Source organism: Delphinapterus leucas, chromosome 13 (genome assembly GCF_059928025.1).
Source record: "Delphinapterus leucas isolate spDelLeu-1000000601 "Yukka" chromosome 13, BTC_Dleu_Yukka2, whole genome shotgun sequence".
NCBI classification, from domain to species: domain Eukaryota; kingdom Metazoa; phylum Chordata; class Mammalia; order Artiodactyla; family Monodontidae; genus Delphinapterus; species Delphinapterus leucas.
The window spans coordinates 32,160,597-32,182,406 of NC_143141.1; the positions used below are offsets into that span (position 1 = coordinate 32,160,597).

The 21,810-nt window shown below is 55.7% G+C and overlaps 1 protein-coding gene across 1 annotated transcript in view; it reads left to right on the forward strand.

The window, feature by feature from the left end:
• The window catches only part of RAB11FIP5 (RAB11 family interacting protein 5), a 34,976-nt gene that overhangs the window by 11,487 nt on the left and 1,679 nt on the right, over positions 1-21,810 (forward strand). The window contains 5 exon segments of the mRNA XM_030763203.2: positions 9,479-9,915; positions 10,075-10,750; positions 17,167-17,237; positions 17,240-17,350; positions 17,353-19,144. Of these exon segments, the coding sequence (XP_030619063.2) occupies positions 9,479-9,915; positions 10,075-10,750; positions 17,167-17,237; positions 17,240-17,350; positions 17,353-19,144 (3,087 nt within the window).

Sequence of the window (21,810 nt, forward strand, 5' to 3'; positions counted from 1 at the left end):
GGCTCAGTAGTTGTGGAGCATGGGCTTAGTTGCTCCGTGGCATGTGGGATCTTCCCGGACCAGGGCTCGAACCCGTGTCCTCTGCATTGGCAGGCGGATTCTTAACCACTGTGCCACCAGGGAAGCCCCACGGGTGCTTTTTAAAAAACATAATCATGATGCTTGTATCACACACACAAAGTCAACAGTTCCTTAATAACCATCCAATCAATATCCAGTCCATATTTAAATTCCCTTAATATCAGAACTGTCTCTTCATAGGTGGTTTGTTGAATCAGGATCCAAACAGGGCTCCCTTCCATACTGTGCCTGGCTGTTAAGTCTCCCAGGGTAACAGTTCCCTCTTGTTTCATACCCTTACCTGATGGAGGAGCTGAATCACTTGTCCTTGAGAACATCCCACATTGTAGCTGATGGGTTTCTGCCAAAGCAGAAATTGCGGGGCCTTGGGAGCCTGGGGAAACGGGGACAGGGTGAACAGTCTCTGAAGGCTTCAGGCCTTTTGAGAGCAAATGATTTCATCAATACAGTGTTGCTTGAAGTGGCTGATGGCTGGCCGGCCTGGATTTTAGGAATCTGGGTTAGATTGTTATGTCCATCAGAATGTTATGGACAGATATCTTGGTGTCTTCTCCTAGAGTTTTCCCCAGCATCTACTTTCTGAGTTGCAGTCTCTTCCCCTCTGGAACCCTGCAGCCCCTGTTTGTACTGACTCCCTAGAGAAGCTGGATGGGGAGAGTGAGGCCAGGAAAGGAGAAATGGATCAGTATGTCTTTCCTTCACGTTGGTTCTTCACTTTTCATTCTAGAAGATTCTCCAGCCAGTACACTGGGCAGCACAACTGTCTTCCTAGGGCCTCTTGGCTTCCTTTGTCTTGGGGTGGGGTTCAATTCCTACAGCTGTCAGATTTGCAAGCCCCTCATCCCCAGCATGGTGGGAGCTGTTCCCTAGCCTGAGGTAAGACCTGTCTCTGAAGAGGCCAGGGCAGCCACGGCCAGAAGAGAGAAGCTGCAGACCTGGTGGGCTGTAGCCAGAGCAGGTAAGGCGCAGGTGAGCACCAGCCCAGTTACGTTGGAGATTGTGGTATTGGGGACATGAGGAAAACAAGCTACAGGAGCAGCCTGCTCCCTGACTAGCAGGTGCACCCAGCTGTTTTTGTTTCTCTGGAGTCACCTTCATTGGCATGCAGGGTGTTTGAGGGTCAGGCTGAGCACTGTGGCGTGACGCCCGGGAGCCGCAGGGCCTTTGGCCCGTTCCTCGCCCCTTACCAGGCCCCTGCAAGGCCCTCTCATACCCAGTGGGACGTGAGGTGCAGAATCTGTCATCTGATTTGATCTCAGCCTGGGAGCCGTGCGTTGGGGCAGGAAGGGGCAGACATGCACTCAAGCGTGTGTTTTGCAGTGAGCCTCACAGAGGCAGCGCATTCCAGGCGGTGAGAGTGGCACTGCCCAGCTCCTTCTCTGGGAACTACATTCAGCACCTCACATCAAGCCCTCGCCTTAGCTTTGAACTGTATCTGTAAGCATCTGTGCTTTATCTTTATTTATTTTGTGCATCCGTTAGCAAGATGTGTCCTAAGGTAACTGCTTCTTCACTTTATGCCGTTTCAGCTTATGAAAGGTTTCATAGGAATGCTCCACTTTTGGATAGCAGGGGAAACCTGTAACCTTAAAGTTCAAAGTAGTGATGAGTATAAACAACATTTTGCGACATCTGCAGCAACCGTAATGTGGTATGAAAATATCGGTTTGTCTTGGTGACATATTCATAGGTACTGCTGCTATACCACTACTGGTGCAAAAATTCATAATTGAAAGAAATACTAAATTTCAGTTAGAGATTAGGGGAAATAAAGACGTAATTTTTCTCCCATCTAACAGAGACCCCCTGTTTTAGAGATATCCTTTGGTTGGGCAGGGACGTGGGGTTTCTGGGCCCGGGTGTGTGGTGTATTGCACTTGCAGAGGGAGGCATCCTAGTGCAGTGATCAAGGCCGGAGGCCCTGGAGACAGGGAGCCTGGGTTCAAATCCTGGTTCCCTGTGTACTAAAAAGAAGCATCTGACGTAACCCTATGGACTTCTCTCTGCCCTAGTGTTTGCATCTGCAAAAATATATAAGAACTAACACTTGTGTGGCGCTTCCTGTGTGCCAGGCCCCGTTCTGAGTGCTTCACCTGTAATCTATGCAATTGTCAGAGTGGTCTTGTGAGGTGATTGGACACCCATTACCCCCATTTCATAGGCAGGTGTGGAAATGCATAGAGAGACTGGGTGACCCACTCCAGGTCGCACAGCTGGCGTGTGGTGGGCTGGGGCTTACGCCAGGCAGCCCTGGCTCCAGAGTCCATGCTGGAGCCACTCTGAGGTCTGCTTCCCACACCTGCCTCCTGGGGCTGTTAAGAGGATGACTGGGATCTGATTTGGTGTGTTGAGGGCTTAGCATAGCGCCTGCACACAGTAGGTGCTAAAAGAGAGGTATGGTTGTTAATGGTGATAAGATTAGGGCCATAGTGATGGGCTAGAGTGGGGTCAACACCCGACCTCCATTCAGGAGGTGGGCACTTCCCGGATCTGGTTGGTGTATTCTATCAGGGAAGTTACTGAGATTCTTTGCTCAGAAATGGGGGATGAGGGCTTCAGGGTTAAAGAAGGTGCCCTTTTGGAACTGTCTGTCCCCATGAAGCCTGGCACGTGGCTCCTTCCTCAGGAGGCTCTTGTTGGGGACAGGGGGCACCCTCTTTGCTCTGGGAGCTTCTGGTCTCACGGTTAAGACCTGTGGGTTTGTGATGATAGAAACATTACACAGTTGTTCAGTTGTGAACAGGGACAAACAAGTTCCTAAGTTAATTCATAGATTAATTTGTTAGTTCATTGAAAATATATTTGAGAGACCGCTCTTTTAAGTCTGGTGACACACAGATGAGGAGAAGAAAGTTCCTGCCTGTAGAGCAGGGGAAGACAGACATTAAACAGCCGTGTATACATACATCATTTTACTGTGTGGGATACACACACACACACACACACACACACCCTGTGTCAGGTAGTATTAATTATGCTAAAGAAATAAACTGGGTAAGGGGCAGCTGTAGTTGGGGTACTCAGGGAAGACTAAGGAGATTCAGATGAACTGAGACCTGATGTGAGTGAGTAAGTGAGTGAACTGTGGCCTGAAGATCTGGGCCTGTGTCTCAGGCAGAGGGAAAAGCAAGAGCAGTGGCCTGGAGATGGGAACACTGAAGGCCAGTGTGGGATGAGAAATGCAGAGAATCAGAAGACCCGGCACCCAAAGGATGAGCCCTTTCCGCCATGCTGAGGAGTGGGGTGTGATGTGCTCCAGTTTCACCTGCCTGCTGGGTGAAGCATGGATGGCAGGGAGGCAGGTGAGCAGGGAGCTGTGGTGTTCAGCAGGGAGATGCTGGTGGACTGTACTGTAGGGTGACAGTGGTGAGAGGGGTTGAATTCTGGGCATAATTGGCTGGTAGAGCTAAGTTTAGATGTGGGGTGTGAGGGGGAAAAAGAGACAAGGATGGTTCCTGGGTTAGGGGTGTGAAATAAATGATGTGTGGAGGCTTAGGAAGGGGCACCATTATTTGGGTCTTAAGCTGAACTTTGCACTGATAATGTTACCGAACCGAACTCAGGTCTGCTTGCCTGACGTGTAGGAAAGCCAATCTACTGGCACTGAGTTGTGGTGAAGGAAAGTACAGTGTTTATTTTCAGGGCACCAAGCAAGGAGAATAGCCAGCTCATGCTCAAAAGACCTGAACTCCCTGATGGCTTTCAGGCAAGGATTTTTAAAGACTGTGCTAGGGGAGAGGGTCATAGGATGCCTGATTAGCTCATGGACCTTCTTCTGGTTAGTTGGTGGTGATGTTTTGGGAAACTCAGTCATCAACCTTCTGGTTCCAACCAGTCTGGGGTCTACATGCTTGTGGTCAGCAAGTCGTCACCATCCTCTACCAGATTGGGGAGGGGTCTTAGTTTCTGCAGAACATCTCACAGATAGGCATCAGATTGTTATCTACATCCCTTCTGGAGGAACTCCTGAAGTCTTGCAGCTCTGTTTTTCTAATCATTAACTACTTGAGTCTGCTCTTTGGAACTCAGGGAAGGCCTAGGAGACTAAAGCCTTTTTTTCTTCTACAAACAAGAAACAGGGGACACTGAGGGGCTTTTGTGTCCCAGAAGGCCCCGCAGAGTCCTGCTTGGTTTCAATTTCTCTTTTTCTTTGATACTCCTCAATCCTGAAGGGAGCAGGGGCAGGACAAGGAAGGGAATAAAGTTTTGAATAGAGAGATTAATCATAAACTCAGCAGGTTAACTCAGTTTTAAGGGGACCAATTTCAATAAGAGCTGGAGACAGGCCAGGTGTGTGCCTGGGCCTGTGGCTCTCAAGGGCCCAGCACCCCCAGAGTGACAGGAGCCACCCTGGCACTTACATGTGTGTGTTTGACATCTGCCCTAGGTCTGCTTCTCAGAGTGTTGAGATTTTTCAGTTATACTATGTGGCAGCTGTTAGCTAGCCCAGCTCTGTTTACTGAGAAATGGGTGGAGTGCTGGGTATGGTGGGCCTGGGAGCCCCACTAGCAGGAATAACTAGGGCCATAATCTTGGTTAACAGGTGAGGCAACTGCCTCCTCCCTTTATCCCCCCTTTGTCTTCTGCCCCTGCAGAGGGTGGGGGTGGGGCTGGTCCCGCAGGGTAGGAGGCTGAGGGCTCCTAAGTCCACACTGGGCCTGCTGAACTTTGTCAGGCAGAGGGAGCCTGGGGGAGGTACGGCGGCTGAGCAAGGGCCCTTTTAGAGCTTTTCTGTGGTTCTGCATCTGCTGGGGGAGGCTTGACTGCTCTCAGACATGGTTTTAGTGGCCTGGGGACAGGACAAAACCCCGAGGTTCCCTTAGTGACCTTTCAGGGCTCCATCCTCCTGGGATTGTGCCAACCCTTTGAAGGGGGTTCTGGCCTTCATACGCCACCTCCTTGCCTCTTTGGGCCTCTGTGGTGTACCTTTTCCAGCCTCTGTCCTTTCAGGGTGTCTGGAGGCCCAACGTTTGCATTCAGCTTGATGACAAATGCTGTCCCTCGAAGGTTAAGAACGTGGGCTGGGAGTCAGGCATCTTCATGTTCTAGTTCCGACTGTATCGCTTACTAGCTGTTTGACCTTGGGCAAGTCACAAACCTTCTCTGTAACTTAGTTTCCTCATCCACATAGTGGGGATAATGGATCTCGTCTCCTGGACTGTGTGGATAGTAAAAGAGGTACAGAGTTTGGCACACAGTGAGCGTGCAGTAAGTCTAGCTCTGCTGATTCTATAGCACCGGTCATTTGTCCTGCCTCTCAGGTGTGGTCCACAGGCCAGCAGCCCTGGCATCCCCTGGAAGCTGGGTAGAAATGGAGCGTCTCAGGCCCATCTGCACCCATTGCATCAGAATCTGCATTTTTACCAGACTCAGCGATCCTTTTGTACTTTGCAGTTTGAGAAGCGCTGTTGTATGTCACTCCTGAAGAGCAGCGTCTGTAGCGGCACATACCTCTTACATGCAAGGAATTTTCCCTTACTGCTCCTTTCCTGATGGAGCATGTCTTGGCTGCAGTCATACCTGGGACAAGTCCCAGATAATGATTATCTTTGTCAAAACCTGTTTCCTGAGCACACGCTTCCTGGGCTTTGCGGAATTCAGGTGCTCAGACAGTGCAGGGGTTGAGGTGGGTGCCATGTAGGTGGAACAGTTCAGTACCTGCAGTGAAGGATGTGCGGGTTGTTGTTTTACATTCTGTAGGGGCTGAAGAATCTAGGCTTTGAGAGCTGAGTGCGTGTCAGGGAAATTGTACTGGGGCAGAATCACTGTCCTTCTTCCTGTCCTGGTGAGTGCTGTTTCAAATGCAGCTTTGTGGAACAGAGGCCTTGTTCATTTTAGCACTCTTTATTCATAGAAAGTACTTATTGATGCCTGATCCTCCCCCATGTGTGTGTTCCTTTGATAATTTGTCTCGGGTTGGGGGGAGGGGGAGAGAGATGAGGGTTTCTAGGGTCAGTTCTCTCGGAAGAAGTGGGTTCAGTGGACTTTGGAAGGCAAGCCTTGGCTGGGCAGGGGAGAGACGCAGGTTTCTTCTGTGTAACAATTGAGTGTCCTTGATGATATACCCAGGTGGAGGGAAAGTTGGCCTCTGATCCATGAAGTGATGTAGAGCAGGCAGGGGACCGTCCTACTGTGGTTCTCACACTGGGTCTGATGAATTCAGTCACCTGAGGAGGTACTCCCTTCCACCTTGAAATGTAGATTTCTAGGCCTGGCCTTTCTAATTCAGTAGGTTTTAGGTTGTATCTTAGTATGAATAGATAAAAAAGAAATCCCGCACTGATACATGCAGGTTCGGGTGCCGCAGCTGTAGAGTTTTGAAGATGAGTCTGTCTCGTGAGCCACCATCTAGATATGTGCTGGGGCCGTGGTCAAATCCTAATTGGTTTTGGCCAGGTCTCAGCCACGGATGGGAGCGACAGGCCTTTGTCCACAAGCTGTTGGTTGTGTGGCCTTGCCATCACCATCTCGGCCTGTCACACTTCTGGGAGAAGGCCTGCTCCAAGTAGCTGGCAGGGTCCAATGAATCCTGCCCCTGACGGATAGGGAGACAGATGGCAACAGTGACTGAGGGTCCAGAGGCAGGTCCCAGCCATTCTCAGCCTCACTCTGCTTTGGATGGGGGAATCTCAGAAAATGGTGAGGAAAGTCTTCTTTTCCCTCCTGGCCTCCCTGAAAAGCAAGTCCAGAGAAGAACCCCAAATTCCCTGGGGAAGAGCAGGGGAAGCAGAAGTGACCTTATGGGGAGGGGGTTGGGAAGGGCGGGGGACAAGGATCCTTTGGGCCGAGGACCTGAGCCTCAGCTGGGCTAGTAATGTAATGCATCCTCTTTCATCGAGGGGTCGGAGGGAGAGGCGAGGAGCCTATTCTGTCTCAGCCAACTGAGAGGATAAGATAGGAACGGGAATTTTCTTTTGTCTCTTTTTCCTATTACGACAGTAATATATGGCTCTTATAAAAAATTCAAACAGGACAAAAATAGGCAATGCAGGAGGTGATAGTTCCCTGCAACCTCACCCCGCAGAGATAACCAGCGTTACTGCTGTGGTGTGTGGAGTGTGACCAGCTGGGGCTCAGGACCCGTGACCCTTATGCCCAAGTGAAGGATGTCTGTGCCTGCGGATTCCCGTCGCTCAGGGCTTGGTGGGTCTGCAGCTGGAGTCCATATACTTCTCTTTGCCCCACCTCCCAGAATCTTTCTGTGCTAAATGAGGCCTGGTCCAGGTTTGGCCAAGGTGACTTGGCCTTGAAAGAGTTAAGGGGTCAGGCCCAAAGTGGACGCTGGGTTGGGAAAGCAGGGGTGTGAGGATGTTGATGCTAGCTGGTTTGTCTTTCTATTAAATGTCTCCTCGTGCCCCCAGACACATCCTCACACGCATCCCGTCAGTCTGTCTCTCAGCTCTCTTCTCTGCTCCCTGCCCCTCCTCCCCCATCTTTCCTCCCTGTGCCTGCTCATCACGAGAGCGGCACGTAAACACCCACACACCCTCTGAGCATAGCCCTCCGCCGTCCCTGCTTGTGCCACCGTCTGTCCTGACCCAGCCTTAGTGGGAGTGGTCTCTCAGGTTTGGGAGGGAAAACCAACAGCCCAGGCTCCCTTCACTTAGGCCATCCAGTGGTCCCCAAGCAGAGGCTGGATGCATAGCCCGCAATGGACACCTAAGAGGTTAGTCATGGTGGACTCTTCCAAAGGGATGCAATTGGAAGTGTCTCTGGGAAGACCTTTTCTTTTCTTTTTTTAAAGTCACAGCATTTAAACCTACCACCACCACCAAGCCCTTGCAGTGACTTATTTCTGGACATTTGGATGTGCAGGGACTTTCATACAAAAGATCTCCCACTTAATGTCCGTGAGAAGCTCAAGGAGCTGGTGTTGTGGGGTGAGCGGATCTTAGGTGGGAGGTGACCACCACAGCATGGACTGAGGCGTGTGGGGTGTGGTACAGTGTGTAGTGTTTGTGTGTGGTGTGGTGTGTGTATCCTCTGAGGGACTTGGACCCCTTCAGTGACCAATCTGACCACCTCCACCGGGCTTTATTCCACGTTCACGCTTGGTTGGCTGAGTCCAGAATTCTATGCTGGAAGCTTTTCCTTCAGAATTTTGAAGGCATGAGTCCATATGGTGCCCAGTGTTACTAATGAGGACCTGATGCTCTTCTAATTCCTGAACGTACAAACCTGTCTCCCCTCTTTGGAAACCTTCAGGGTCTCCTGAATGTATAAACCTGGTGCTCTGAAGCCTTGCAGTGATACCTGCTGGCTGGGTCTTTCCTTGTTCACTGAGCTGCATGCTTGTGGGCCCTTCTGTGCTGGTGCTCATGTCCTTCAGGAGAACTTTCTTGTATTGTTTCTTTCATGATCTCTTGCTCATTTGTGTTCTCTGTGTGCTCACTGTGTCTTCTTTTTTTAATTAATAGAGTTTAGTTTTAGGTTTACAGAAAAACAAGTGGAAAGTACAGAGAGCTCCCGTATATATTCCCTCACACCCCCTCCTGCTCTAGTTTCCTCTATTATTAACCTCTTACATTAGTGTGGTACATTTGTTATGAATGATGAGCCAATAGCAATACATTATTATTAATTAGAGTCTCCTTCCTGGCTGCTTGTTCTTGGATAAGTTACTTTACCACAGAGCTTTGACCTCCTGATCTGTAAAATCCCAGGTTTGTTGTGAGGTGTAAATGGAAGGGAGATGAGCACCCCCGCATTCCTTTGTCACACACGGTAGATGCTTACAGATGAGTGAGTGCTCTTTCCCTTCCCTGGGCCTCTTGCTTAAGGCCCGTTTATGCCTTCTTGTCTGTTCCTCCAGCTTGCAGAGGTGTTCCTGGCAGGGCTTGGGGTGAGTAAATGAGCGGGTGAGGTATGTGTGTGTGTGTGTGTGTGTGTGTGTGTGTACATGCACTAGTGTTCCTGGCCCTGGGCCTCTGGGTGAGCTGTTCTTTCCTGGACTCACTGGTGGCTCGGAGCAGAGCTTAGGCTGGGACTAGCCAAAGGACATGATGTAAATGGGAAAATGTGGGTAGGTGTGTCTGTACCTGGGGCCTGGAGTTGAAAGGGTTCCTCTCAGACCCGGCCTTGCTGCTCTGGGCCTCAGAGTTTCAGATGTAGGGGGCTGGGACAGGGGAGGTCTCTGAGCTCCAGGGAAGGTGCCGGGGCAGGAGGGTCACTTGGCTGCCCTGCCTGGTAGTGCCGAAGAGCTTCCCCTACGTGGGATGTGGTTTCCTTCATCACGGAAAAGTTGTGGGTAGTTTCTTAGCTGTTCCTGTGGCCTGGAAGGCGGCAGAGCTTATGTGTCAGAGCAGAAGCCTGTGTGGGAAGGCTGTCTTGGCTCCCGAAGCAGAGAGGGGCTCTGAGAGGTACCTGTGACCAGAGCCCCGGCACCCCCTTCTCACAGGTGGTACAAGCTGCACTCGAAGGCAGGCAAGAAGGAGAAGGAGCGTGGAGAGATCCAGGTCACCATCCAGTTCACGCGCAACAACCTCAGTGCCAGCATGTTTGACCTGTCCGTGAAGGACAAGCCTCGGTCCCCCTTCAGTAAGATCAAGGACAAGATGAAGGGCAAGAAGAAGTTTGATCTGGAATCCGCCTCTGCCATCCTCCCAAGCAGCGCCCTGGAGGACCCCGAGCTGGGCAGCCTGAGCAAGATGGGCAAAGCCAAAGGCTTCTTCCTCCGCAACAAGCTGCGGAAGTCTTCCCTGACCCAGTCCAACACCTCGCTAGGTTCGGACAGCACCCTGTCCTCAGCCAGTGGGAGCCTGGCCTACCAGGGCCCCGGGGCCGAGCTCCTCACCCGCTCGCCCAGCCGCAGCAGCTGGCTGTCCTCCGAAGGGGGTGAGTGGGGAGGGGGGAGGGGAGGGGAGGGGAGGGGAGGGGAGGGGAGGGGAGGGGAGGGGAGGGGAGGGGAGGGGGGCAGTGCGGGCTCTCCCCTCAGGTGTAGGGAAGGCCGGGCCAGGCAGCGGGCTTCTAACTCGGTGTGTGCTTCCTTTCCAGGCAGGGACTCTGCACAGTCCCCCAAGTCGCTCACCCATAAAAGGACCTACAGCGATGAGGCCAGCCAGGTGCGAGCCGCTCCTCCCCGGGCCCTTCTTGACCTTCAGGGCCACCTTGACGGGGCCTCCCGCTCCTCTCTCTGCGTCAACGGGAGCCACATTTACACTGAGGAGCCCCAGGGGCCCCTGCGGCACCGCAGCTCCATCTCTGGCCCCCTGCACACTGTCTCCTCCCGGCCCTCTGAGGAGGGGCCGCGCTCTGCGGATGACTCCTGGGGCAGAGGCAGCCGCCGCACCGGCAGCTCAGAGGCGGTGCCTGGACAGGAGGAGCTGAGCCCGCAGGTGCTGGCCGTCGGGGCCCGCTGCTCTGGAGAGGAGGAGGGGGCCTGGCCCTCAGAGGGGAGGCCGGTGCAGGTCGCCACACCTATGGTGGCCTCCTCTGAGGCTGTGGCCGAGAAGGAGGGAGCCCGGAAGGAGGAGCGGAAGCCCCGGATGGGCCTTTTCCACCATCACCACCAGGGGCTGAGTCGGAGCGAGATGGGGCGCCGAGGCTCTCTGGGGGAGAAGGGGGTTCCCACTCTGGGGGCCTCCCCACACCACTCGTCCAGTGGGGAGGAAAAGGCCAAAAGTAGCTGGTTTGGCTTGAGAGAAGCCAAGGAACCAACTCAGAAACCCAGGTACGTCCTTGGCAAGACCAGCTTTGATCCCTGGGATGGATGCTGGGGTATTTGCACCGAACCCCGGGGCAGGGAGGATGGGGCAGGATGGAACCCTTGGGCAGGCTGCTGGGGCTCTGGCTTTGCATGGTTGAGCGGGGAACCCTGTCTCCCTAAGCCGCGGCTTGTTGTCTGCACGTGGACGCAGGTGAGTTGAAGGGCACAGCGCTCTGGGGGTCCTGTGGGCCTCACTTCCTGAGTTGGCACACCCATCCCCTGCGGGAGGGGGAGGAATAGGACAAAAGCAGGAAAGGCGGTTTGTATGAATTCTTTGCTTCCCAACCTCTACCTCTTGCCCCCTGGCCTCAAGGCCACTAAGCTTTGGCAGGTAGAGAGGTGGGGACCAAGGACTCACCTCAGACTTCCCCCACCCTTTCTGAAGCTAGATGACTTCCCACCAGCTGTACCAGCTGTCTCTGTGCTCTCTTCTCTCTGAGAGATGGGAGTTGAGTAATTGATGTGTCCACCCCCTCCCCTATATACTCACCCCCGGTTGCTCCCCGGCCTTGGCCAGAGGCTGTGGGCAGCTCCCCTGAAATCTGTGACCTACCCTGTGTCCTTAGAGACTCTTGGGGCTCTGGCCCTCTCTGGTGTCTCTTGGTCTTGGGGCATGGCCAGTGCTGACGGCGGCTGCTCTGTTTTGAATATGCTGAGTCCCACCTGGGAGAGGAATGCAGGAGTCCTTCAGCCTAGGCCTGGGACAGAGTCCCTAGCCCTCACCCTGGCCCTCTGATCTCCTCCTAAGTTGGAGCCAGCGGAGGCTGCTTCACTATCCAGCAGGGCCCAGGGAGGGGCTCCGGGCTTTGGCCAGGAGCAGGTGTCCCCCCCTGCCAAGGGCCCAGGGCCAGCCCTGGACAGGAGCATCTGTGACAACCCCAACCAGTGTGGCAAGGGCGGCCGTTACTGTTCTCTCAGCAAGCCTGCCTGTCCCCATCAGTGGATATGTGGGCCGGAGGCGGGGTGGGAAGAGTGGGCGCAGTGGTAAAGGGCCAGGAGATAGGGCAGAGGGAGGGGCCCTAAACCTCTTCCCCAGCAGAGGGGAGAAGACTCCTGAAGTCCTGGTTCTTTTCTTTCCCTGTGAAATTCTGAGTTTGCTCAGAGGACCAGGGAGAGAAATGCAGGGCCTTTCAGGTTTGAGCCCTGGCCGCCTGGCATCTCTCCGTACAGCCTCATAGATGGGTGTGTGGGGTGGATCAGTCTCTGGGTGATGTCTCCCCTGCTTAGGAGCAGCTTCGGTTCCCTACTGCCCAGCCCTACTCACCGGAGCCCAGGGGAACTGCTGGCTACCTGCAGCCTAGAGGAAGAAGGGGATGGGCCTTTCTCAGATGCCCAGGCTGAGCTGGTGGCCGTGTGACAACTCAGAGATTGTAGGTGGTGTGGTGGAGGGAGGGGCACAGACCATGGGCTCAGTGCTGTTGTCCATGGGGTGTCTCTGGGCCTCTTCCAGGGTGGGATGGATGTGGGGGACATTTCTCTGTGAGGTTGTTTCTAGGCGAGTGCCAGGCTTTGGGCTCAGAGCTCTGCAGGCCATGACTGAGTGATGTTGCGGTTGCCGTTGCTGGTGCTTACAGCCTCTGTTTTCCTTCTGTTTCTCCATGTCTCCTGATGGCCTTTCAGAGGCAAGAGAAGTTGGGTGATGGATGAACATAAGGGAGCTGAGGGTTTTGCCCTTCTCGTACTTGAATTCCGAGCTCGTCCTCTGCAGGTCGGAGGGCAGATGGGGCCTCCTGCCCTCCCTGGGACCCATTTGCTTACAGTGGCTGAAGGGGCAGGCTTTGCCTCCAGGCAAGGTGGGAGGGACTATTCTTGGGGAGCAGTGACCTGGCCTGCAGAGGTAGGCTTTGCCTCCAGGCAGGGTGGGAGGGACTATTCTTGGGGTGCAGTGACCTGGCCTGCAGAGGTGTGAGACCTGGACATTGAGCCCTGTCAGCATCACGCTGGCCCTGTGTGCCTCGGAGGCAAGGGCTGGCCTGGAAGAAACCACCCTTGGTGCTTGCCCAGAGGTCTTGGGGCCTTTGAGGAGAGAATAAGAGGTGAGCTGACTTGCGGCAGGAAGCCATAAGTTGGACACCTAGAACTGGAGTGACCGAATGTAGCTGCGAGACACCCAAGGGGATCCTGTCCACAGGTCCAGAGGTTTGGGTGCCTCTGCCCTGGGGCTACCATTGCAGATTGCTGGGTGTTCCCCACTAGGCAGGGCAGCGGCGCCCTCTAGTGTTCCCACATTGCACTGAGGCCCCGTGCAGAGGCCAGAAGCAGTATGTGCTGTGCGCAGTATCCAGAGAAAAAACTGTTGCTGTTGGAGAAGGCAGCAGCTGGGAGAGGCCAGGAAGATGGTCCTCCTGTTCCTCCTGACCTGTCCCTCATCTGCCAGGTCCCATGACTGTTACACTAGCCCCCACCAGCATGTGGGCGGGGGGCTGGGGAGTGGCTGGTGGAGGTTTGGGCCACAGAACTCATCCCTGCTCACCAGCCCCGCTGTGAGCCATTCACCCTGAGCTGCAGCACAGGTCATTTTAGTGTGTGTTTAGGACCATCAAGACCGTGTGTGTTGAAACCGCCAGTGCCAAAACGAATTGTCTTTGTGTCTGTCCCTTTCTGACCCTTTTAGGGTATGTATAAGCTTTCTGAGAGCAGGTCATCTCAAGCTCCCGTGTTCCCTCCCCTCACACTAACCACAGAACTTTGTGCACAGTAGGAGATCAAGTGTTAGATACAGACATTTTTTTTTTAAATTGGGGGTAAGCATGGCCCAACACAGAGGCAAGTGTATCGTGGTGGCCTTCAGCAGCCTCTGCCTCTGCCCCAGCCCCTCACCAGGTGGTGAACAGTGAGGTCCTGATGAGCCCGGAGTGTGCGCTGGCTGCCGAGAGAGCTCGGGGTCTCAGCGGCGTTCGCAGTGGTGTAGATGTGTAACCGTGTTGTATGCCAGCGACTTAGTTAGTGCGGCCGTAAATCCTGTCTGTGCCTGTTGCCCTGGCATAGTTAATAGCGCCCCTTTACTCTATTAAAAACATTCCGGTTTGGAAGATAAATTATATGGTCTGCCTACTTAGAGCATGCAAGGCCCCACTGTGTCACCTCACTGTGCCCAGCTGAAGGGAGAGGATGTGTCCAGTCATGTTTCCTGGACATCGGGGCACATCTCAGACAGACACCAGGAGATGGAGCCTTAGGAGGGCTGGCTGAAGGCATTTTGGCTGGGATGGGTATGCCTGAAAGGCTGGCTTTAGCCTTTTCAGGGAGTGCCTGTGGGAGAGTCTTTGCAGATCCACATGCCACCTCTGGGACCAATGCATGGAAATAACAAGGACACATAGCTCATCTCAGTCTAAGGAAGAGCTGTTCACCAGTGAAGCCTGGCCCCTAGCTACAGAGGTGTCCTGGTGGTATAGTGAGTTACCCAGCAACGGCTGTGTTTAAGAAGAAGGGGGGCTGTTGGAGGGAACAGGTGATTGCTGTATTAAGTGGCAGGTTCATCCAGTTGCTCTAAGGTTCTTAAGCAACAGTAAGGCCCTGAAGTTTTATTCTGTCAGGTCAAAGGGGCAGAGACATTTGGACTTCTGATTTCTTTCCCCAACTTTTGGTCCTAAAAGAGAAGATAAGTCAGCATATGTTGTAGCCCCTGCTGCTTGGCGGGGGGACAGCAATGTGCTGGGCTACCATGGTGGGTTCTGTCCTCTGAGCATACCCTGCAAAGATAACCACACATGGGAATGTGTCTCTGATCTGATCTGTGCCAGGTGGAATGGTAGGCAGGGGAATTTTTTTTTTTTTTTTTTTTTTTTGGCTGTGCCGCACAGCTTGTGGGACGGTAGTCCCCTGACCAGGGATTGAACCTGGGCCCTCAGCAGTGAGAGTGTGGAGCCCTAACCACTGGACTGCCAGGGAATTCCCGGGAGGGGACTTTTTCAAGTAAGAACTTTCAGAATGTGCGCCTGATGTTGAGCAAGGGTGAGGGAGGCATGGGGGCAGGGGGACGTGTTACTGGGTAGGAGGGATGGACAAGAGGCTCTCAGAGGTTGTGCTGGCTCTGGGGAGGCTGCCAGGCCTGGCATCTGGGGCACACCTTCCTCCAGGGAAAGCCCTTTGCTGGTTCCATACCAACGGGTTTGTGTGCTCCTCTGGGTAGCCAGTGCGGGGAGGGTTGCCAGCCGAGCCTGGGGCTCCCAGCCCTTTCCTTGCCCTCTCCTGCCCTGTGGTTCTGACAGTCAGCCAGATTGCTGCAAGACTGTAAGAGTGAGTGGGGTCAGGCTGGGGCTGAGGGATGTAGAGCTAAGCTTGGTGCTATTTAATGTTGATGGAGCTGCTTCCATCAGACCCCTCTGTCCACTTGTCATACAGGGTACTGGGGAGAGAGAGCTCAGAGTCCCCCAGCCCTGTTCCTGGGGGCTGAGTCCTGCCGGCAGGGTTGGGCTGTGTCGGGAGTGGGTGCTCCAATGGTGGGGGTGGGCTGAGGGCAGGGTCTTGACCCACATGGTGGTGGTACATTGCTCTCCTTGGTCCCCAAGGTAGATATATCTCGATGAAGGGAGAAAAGGGGCCTTTGGAGGTGTTGGGACTCTGGGCTCAGGATCCTCCCTCTTTCGGTGTCTTTACCGTGCCTTGACCGCAGAGGCAGAGCTGTTCTGGGAAGCCCTGGTGGGGTGGGAGAGGACGGGACTTCCTATGCCCGCCCTGGCCGGGAGTTATTGTCGGGCAGAAACAGGATTAGGAGAGTCTCTGGAAGCTAGATTCTTAAGAGAAACCCAGGGGTGGGGATCTGGCTGTGTCTTGCCTGTGAGGCTGGGCTCATAGACTCCAGCCTGTCTGGGTAGCCCACCTGTGCTGCTGGTTGAACTGGACTCCTTCCCATTGCCTGCCCCTGGTGTCTGCGGATGAGCTGGCCCTGCCTCTGCCCAGCTCTGTGTGGGACCTGCTCCATCTGGCCCCTGGGTTCCCGGAAGAATCCTGGCTCCAGACTTCTGGGCCTCTTTCCATAGGTGCCCCTCCTACCCCAACCATTGTTCCTCGTGGGCTGATTGATGAGGCCTGGCTTCTGGGACCTCAGGGCTCGCCCCGAGCATTTCCCCGTGGGAAGAAGCAGCTTGAGTGGAGAAGGTGGATGTGTAGGAGTTCTTCAGGATGTTTCCACCTGGGCTGGCAGGGGTCAAGGAATGGGGGTCTTGGGGCTTAGAGGGGGGCTGAAGGTGGGGGTCAAATAGCAGGCAAATCCAGGCCACTGACAGGCCACTGAAGTCTGGGCTCAGCTGCAAGGAGCCTCAAACCATTGTCAGACTGCTGAAAGCAGGGGTGTTGGGTCCCCCTTTTCCCCTGCACTGTCTTTCTGGACTTCTGTCTGTGTCCGGGGGTTGTCCCGGGGAAGCCAAGAGCTCTGATTTTAGAGTCTGTTCCTTCCCATTCCCCTCAAGTCAGCTGCATGCTGTAGATAAGGTACAAGTGCAGGATATGCCCCCTCCAAGAAAACCCTGGAGGGGACACCTGAAGGCCAGCACGTATCTTGGGGAGTGTGAGTGTATTATCAAGGAGTGGATTTCCCAGGGGGGCCAGGGATCTGTGCGGGGGACCCTGGGAGGCCCCTGGTGACATCCAGAGTTGCTGCTGCTGCCTCTGCTGCCACATCCCAGCCTCTGTCTCCCCAGCAGCGTTGCTTCCAAGGCTGGCCCGTGGGTGCCCTTGGTGAGGGAGGCTGCCTGCCACGTGCCAGGCCAGGTGGATGCCTGACAGCAGACATCCTCAGCAGTGTCTTGTCCTCCTTGGCCGGTTATGGTACCCTTCCCAGAAGCGAAAAGGCCACGTCCTCTCCAGCTGACACCTTGTCCTGCCTGTTAACAGCCCCATCATTACCTCTCATTTGTGCAAGGGTTCAGGAGAACCCAGGCTGTTTCAGGAGTCAGAATGTCGGGCACCGGCTGGGTTCTGTTAGTGCTGCCTTCATCCAGCCAAATACCTGGGCCTTGCTTTTCTCTGGTCTCTTTATCCTGTCCAAGCCAGCTGGTATTTTCTTTCCTCTGTCTCAGTCCATAAAGGGATGTCAGGTGCTTTCTGGTTGGTTCTTCAGGTGTCAGTCTGGCCTCGAGTAGTCATCAGCATGGGGTAGTAGTTGGGATCACTCCTGTTAAGTGGGACTCTTGCTCCTCGGGGTTGGTGTGAGGACCAGATGAGCTCTGTCTAGAATCCTCATCCTTGGGTGATGCCTCGTCATGTACATGTCGGGGTCTTCCCTCCGTCCCCTGGCCCACGTGCCCGAGCCCAGCTCGGGGAGCACTGTGGCACCTCTTCCCCAGGCAGGTGGGGGGCAGGGGTGTGGTGTTCAGCAGGGGAGTTTCCAGTCTTGGCATTAACCAGGAGGCTCACGGTTTTGTCTCCCTCCACAGCCTGGACGTGTCTCCTCAGGTAGAATCTGACCCAGCTGCTCTTCCTCACCACGTCCCCTGCTCCCCCTGTGCTCCGGCCCCCCCACTCCTGCTCCCACCTCTGCTCCTATGCTAAGCACTAACCTTTTTGCAGCCACCTCCCCCGCTGTTGCCGCTGCTGCCGCTGCCACCGCCATCCCTGAAGCCACCCATGGGGATTCTTGGGTCTTACCAACCCGTTCCTCTCCTCCCTGCAGAGCAACCCTTTCTTCGAGGAGCTCATAGCCGACATAGCACTAAACTCTCCTTCACCTGCTCCCTCTCTCCCCAGTGCCTCGAGGGCCAGCCCCACTCCCCTGGCCTCCCCTGGGAAAGCCCCGCCTGAGTGGGACGACACCTTCAACATCTTTGCTGCCAGCAGGCTGCGTCCAGAGGCCAGGAGTGAGATCCTGGCCCCAGCAGGAGTGGGGCTGGAGGTGACTGGGCAGCAAGACCCAGGCCCTGGGGCCGTGACAATGAAAGCAGCTGAGCCCCAGGGGGACCCTGGGGGAGGAGAAAGAGGTGGGAGCAGCGTGTGGCTGGAGCCCAGAGTTCCTCTGGACTTGGGACTGGACCTTCAGAGCATGAGTGTGGTTGACCCGGGGCCCCTCGGGGCGGAAGGGGCCTGCCTGCCCTCCGCGTCAGCCCAGCTGCACCCGAGAGCCTCAGACTCTGAAGCAGACAGGGAGTTGCCCGCCCCAGGAGGGGAAGCAGGGCAGAGTCTGGCAGACAGTGCGACGTCTCTGTTTAGCTCCCCAGAAGTGATCAGTGTGTGGGAGAGGCTGCCTGGGCCAGACAGTGCCCCTGAGGGCCAGGACGAGGAGGCCTCCCGAGATGGCAGCCAGCTTTTCCATGAGCTCGACATAGTTGACGATCCCTGGCCGTGGGATGTGGTCACCGTTTCTCCTGCAGCTGAGGCTTCCTCACCAGTCCTGCGGGGAGAGTCCGATGAGCCGCCCACTCCCCAGATGCAGCCAGAGTCGCCAGAACCTGTGAGCCCCAAGAGGAGTGAGGGGCTTCCCCCACTGGAGCCGGAGTCAGAGCCCGAACCTGAGTGGGTGTCGAACGAGGGGCTGCAGCCCAACACAGCACCGCCCAAGCCACCGCGTCTCCTCATACCCTCAGATTCCCAGGAGAAGGAGGCAGCGGTGGAGGAAGAGGAGGAGAAAGCGGCAGGGGGGCTGGGTAGCAGGGGGTCAGAGATGGGAGGAGAAGATGTCTTCCCAAGTGCGTTGATTGCTGGTCCCCAGGCGGCCGAGGAGGAGGAGGGCGGCGAGAAGCCGGAGTCAGAGTCTGACAGCCACTCTGGAGCCACGCTGGGTGGGCCAGGCCTGGAAGATCTAGCAGAGGATGCCAGCCCTCCTGTGTCTGGGCCCTGCCTATCTCGGCCCACCAGCTGTCCTCAGGGTCCTGCCCCTACACCCTCAAAGACCTTGGCTCTTCAGAGTCAGCAGATCTGGGCGGCTCCAGAGAGAGGAGAAGGCCCTGAGGCTCCTGAGGCCCAGAGCCAGGAACCAGTAGGAGAGGCACGTGGGTTCCTGTCAGGCAGCTCCCAGCAGGCTGACTTGTGGGTTTCGGAAGAGGATGCCTTGAACCCCTTCTTGCCTCAGGGGAGCCAAGATCCCCCCAGCCTCCCGTCCACATCCCTTCCAGGGTCCAGGGACCCTTCCGTCCACTGTGGTCCCGAAGAGCTGCCCACCCCGGCAGAACCTGCCTTTACGCGGCCCCCTCTCCCACCCTGGGCCAGCCGCCACCACGGGGGGCCCAGCCCTCCGTGCTCGCCCCTGCCGGGAGCCTGGCCCCTGACCTCTTCCTCCCCGCCCCCCGGGGAGCCAGCCTCCCCCACTGGGAGCTCCCCCCCTCCACTTGGGGAGGACCACGCTGCAGTCACCCCAGCCTCCCCGCTTGCGCTTCTGCCCTTGGAGACACGACCAGCTGAGGAGCCACAGCCCAGTGCCAGGTGAGCGGGCACCCAGAAACCAGTCTCTAGGAGGAAGGGGGGCGCAGAGCAGCCCAAGGGCTGAGGTGTTCACATTCCAGCTTCAGCTCCTCCAGGGGTCGGTGAGGGGTTCCTTCACCCCAAGGCAGGACGGCGGAAGCTTTGGAGACGTGAGCCTTCCGTGGTACTGTCTCTGAAGCCGCTTCCTCTTGGGACCTCGGACCAGCAGGTGTCCCCGTAAGCCGGGGGTTTGGGGGATGATGATGAGGTGTAGGGGGTGAGGAATGAGGTGGGGAGAAGTGATATGGGCCAGCAGGGAAAGGGGGATGTGAGCTCGGGTTCTCAGCACAGGAGGGGCTAGGGCAGTGCAGCTTGTCAAATGGCGGCCCTTGGGGGAGCAGACTGTGGAAGGCAGAGAGCCAGAGGGGAGGGACTGGTCCTGAGGTCAGAGAGGAGAGCCCAAGATACCTTTAGAGGACAAAAGAAAAGCTAAGATGCTCCCCACATACATGACCCTCAGAAAAATGTTTTTTTCTGACCCCAGCAGGTGCCTCATCGGTTTGCATTTGTGCCTTTCAGGGGGTGGTCCTGACGGGCTTAGGACTGTGCTGAGTGGACAGTGGGTGCCTGTGTGACTGTGGTCACTGTGGCATTGGTCTCTTTTGGAAGAATTATGAGGCCGTGACCTCACCGGGTGGCTGGTGAGGGGTGACCAGAGCTGAGGCCCGGAGAGACAGGTCACTGTGGGGAATGGCGTACGACTTAGCCGGGGCAGCAAAGTCCAGAGGGAGCCTAGCACTTCAGGAGACCTGAGTGAAGAAGTGGGGTGTGGGGAGGAGCAGAGGGGCACAGGCTCCAGCACTGGCCAGCCTCTGGGAGGCCCCCAGCCCACCAACTCATACCTTTGGTCATCCGGATTCACTGAGTGTCGACTGTGTGACAGGCCCTGAACAGAGATGAAAGACACGGTTCCCACCGTATTCCCAAGGAGTTCCCAATCCAGAGGGGAAGATAAAAGTGAACCGGGGAAGGGAAACCCCAGGGCGCCAGTGCTGATAGGCGAAAAGTGGGTGGGAAGGAGTCTGGGCTGCTCCCGACTGCTGTTCCAGTGGGAGGTGGTGATGCTGATCCCAGAGGTGAGAGAGAGGAGGTGGTTAGGGCTTCCTTGCTCTGATGACAGCATCCTCAGCTGGCCCTGCCACCTTCCAGCACCACTTCTAATTATACTCACCACTTTCTGGAAGTTTTATTCTCCTCAGAGTTGGCGTCACATCTGTACTTGGCACGTTCCTTCCATCATGACGTTGATGGGCCAGGTAGAGCTGTCCCCATTTATCAGATGAGGAAATGGAGTCTATGAGAGCTGCAGGGTCCAGGGTCCCTCAGATGTAGTGGGGGGGGGGGGCAGTCAGACTGAGAGCCCAAGACTCCTGGCCCCCCATTCAGGGGGTTTTTATGCCGCACTGGTATTCCTGCCCTCCCTCAGCACAGCCCAAAGGTGGCATGAGAGCTGCCTTTACATCCTCACCCTTAATGTAAACTCCTAGATGGGCGGGAGGGGCTGGGATGTGTTCTTTTCCCTACCGTCTGCTCCCGCCTGGCTCTCTGCCTCTCCTCCCGGGCTGTGACCCTGAACCCACAGCCCTGTCCTGAGTATCAGAGCTGGCTCCTCTGGGTCTGGGTGGGCCTCCCTTCAGTGGTGTTCGGGGGCCTTCCTCCTCCTGCATGGTGCACTTCCTCTGTGAAGTAGGTGTAAATTTAGGAGGCCCCAGAGGCAGGTTAAGCTGGTGTGGGAGCTGGTGCATACAGTTTGGGTACCCGTGACAGGTACAAGGTGCTGGCGGATCCCAGAGGAGAGTCGCCTTAGTCAGCGTGGGGGAATCAGGAAGGTTTCCTGGAGGAAATGGACTTGCACAGCTTTGAAACATGAGGAGGCGTTAGCAGGCCAGCAGGCAGAGGGGCAGTGTTCCAGACAGAGCAGCAGCTTTTACAAGAACCTAAAGATGAGAGAGAGCACGTTTTCCTCTGGCTGGAGTGAATGAGGGAGTAGGGGGGTCAGGAAGAAAGGGCAGGGGCCAGGCTGTGTTAGGGATTGTGTTTTCTTACCTTGATAGGGAGCCACTGGGGAGGCGAGACCCATATCCCACACACACAGAATGGAGGAGTGGTTGGAGGTGGGCAAGATTGCCCCGGGGGAGCTGATTTAGCAGTTGGGTGTGGCTGGAAAAAGGTTTACTCAACGCTGGCTTGGAGAGGGGGGGATAGTGTGAGAGAAGGTGAGAAGGGCTTGATGTTTGTCAAGGCTGAGGTGGGAGTGGGGGGCGTTCCGAGGGGTTCCCAGGTTTCTGACTAGAGCCGTAAGAGGCTAATGGTGCCTGGCACTCACCGTGAGGGAGCGTAGGAAAGGGCAGGCAGGCTGGAGGGGAGTGTGGATTCCTCTGGAGCCAGCCTGCAACTGTCTGCCTAGGTCTAGAGCTCAGGGGTGAGGTCTGGGCTGGAGATGGAGATTAGAGGTGGAGGGGAGAGAACCCAGGGGCAGACCCTCAGTTGAGCCTGGGAAGGATGTCAGGTGTCAGGAAACCAGACGGAGGTCTTGGGGAAAACCAGGGAGGAGAGCAGTCCAAAGGAAAGAGCGAGTGAGCAGTCCAAGGGTCAGTTCTGCAGAGAGGTCAGTGAGGTGAGAACTG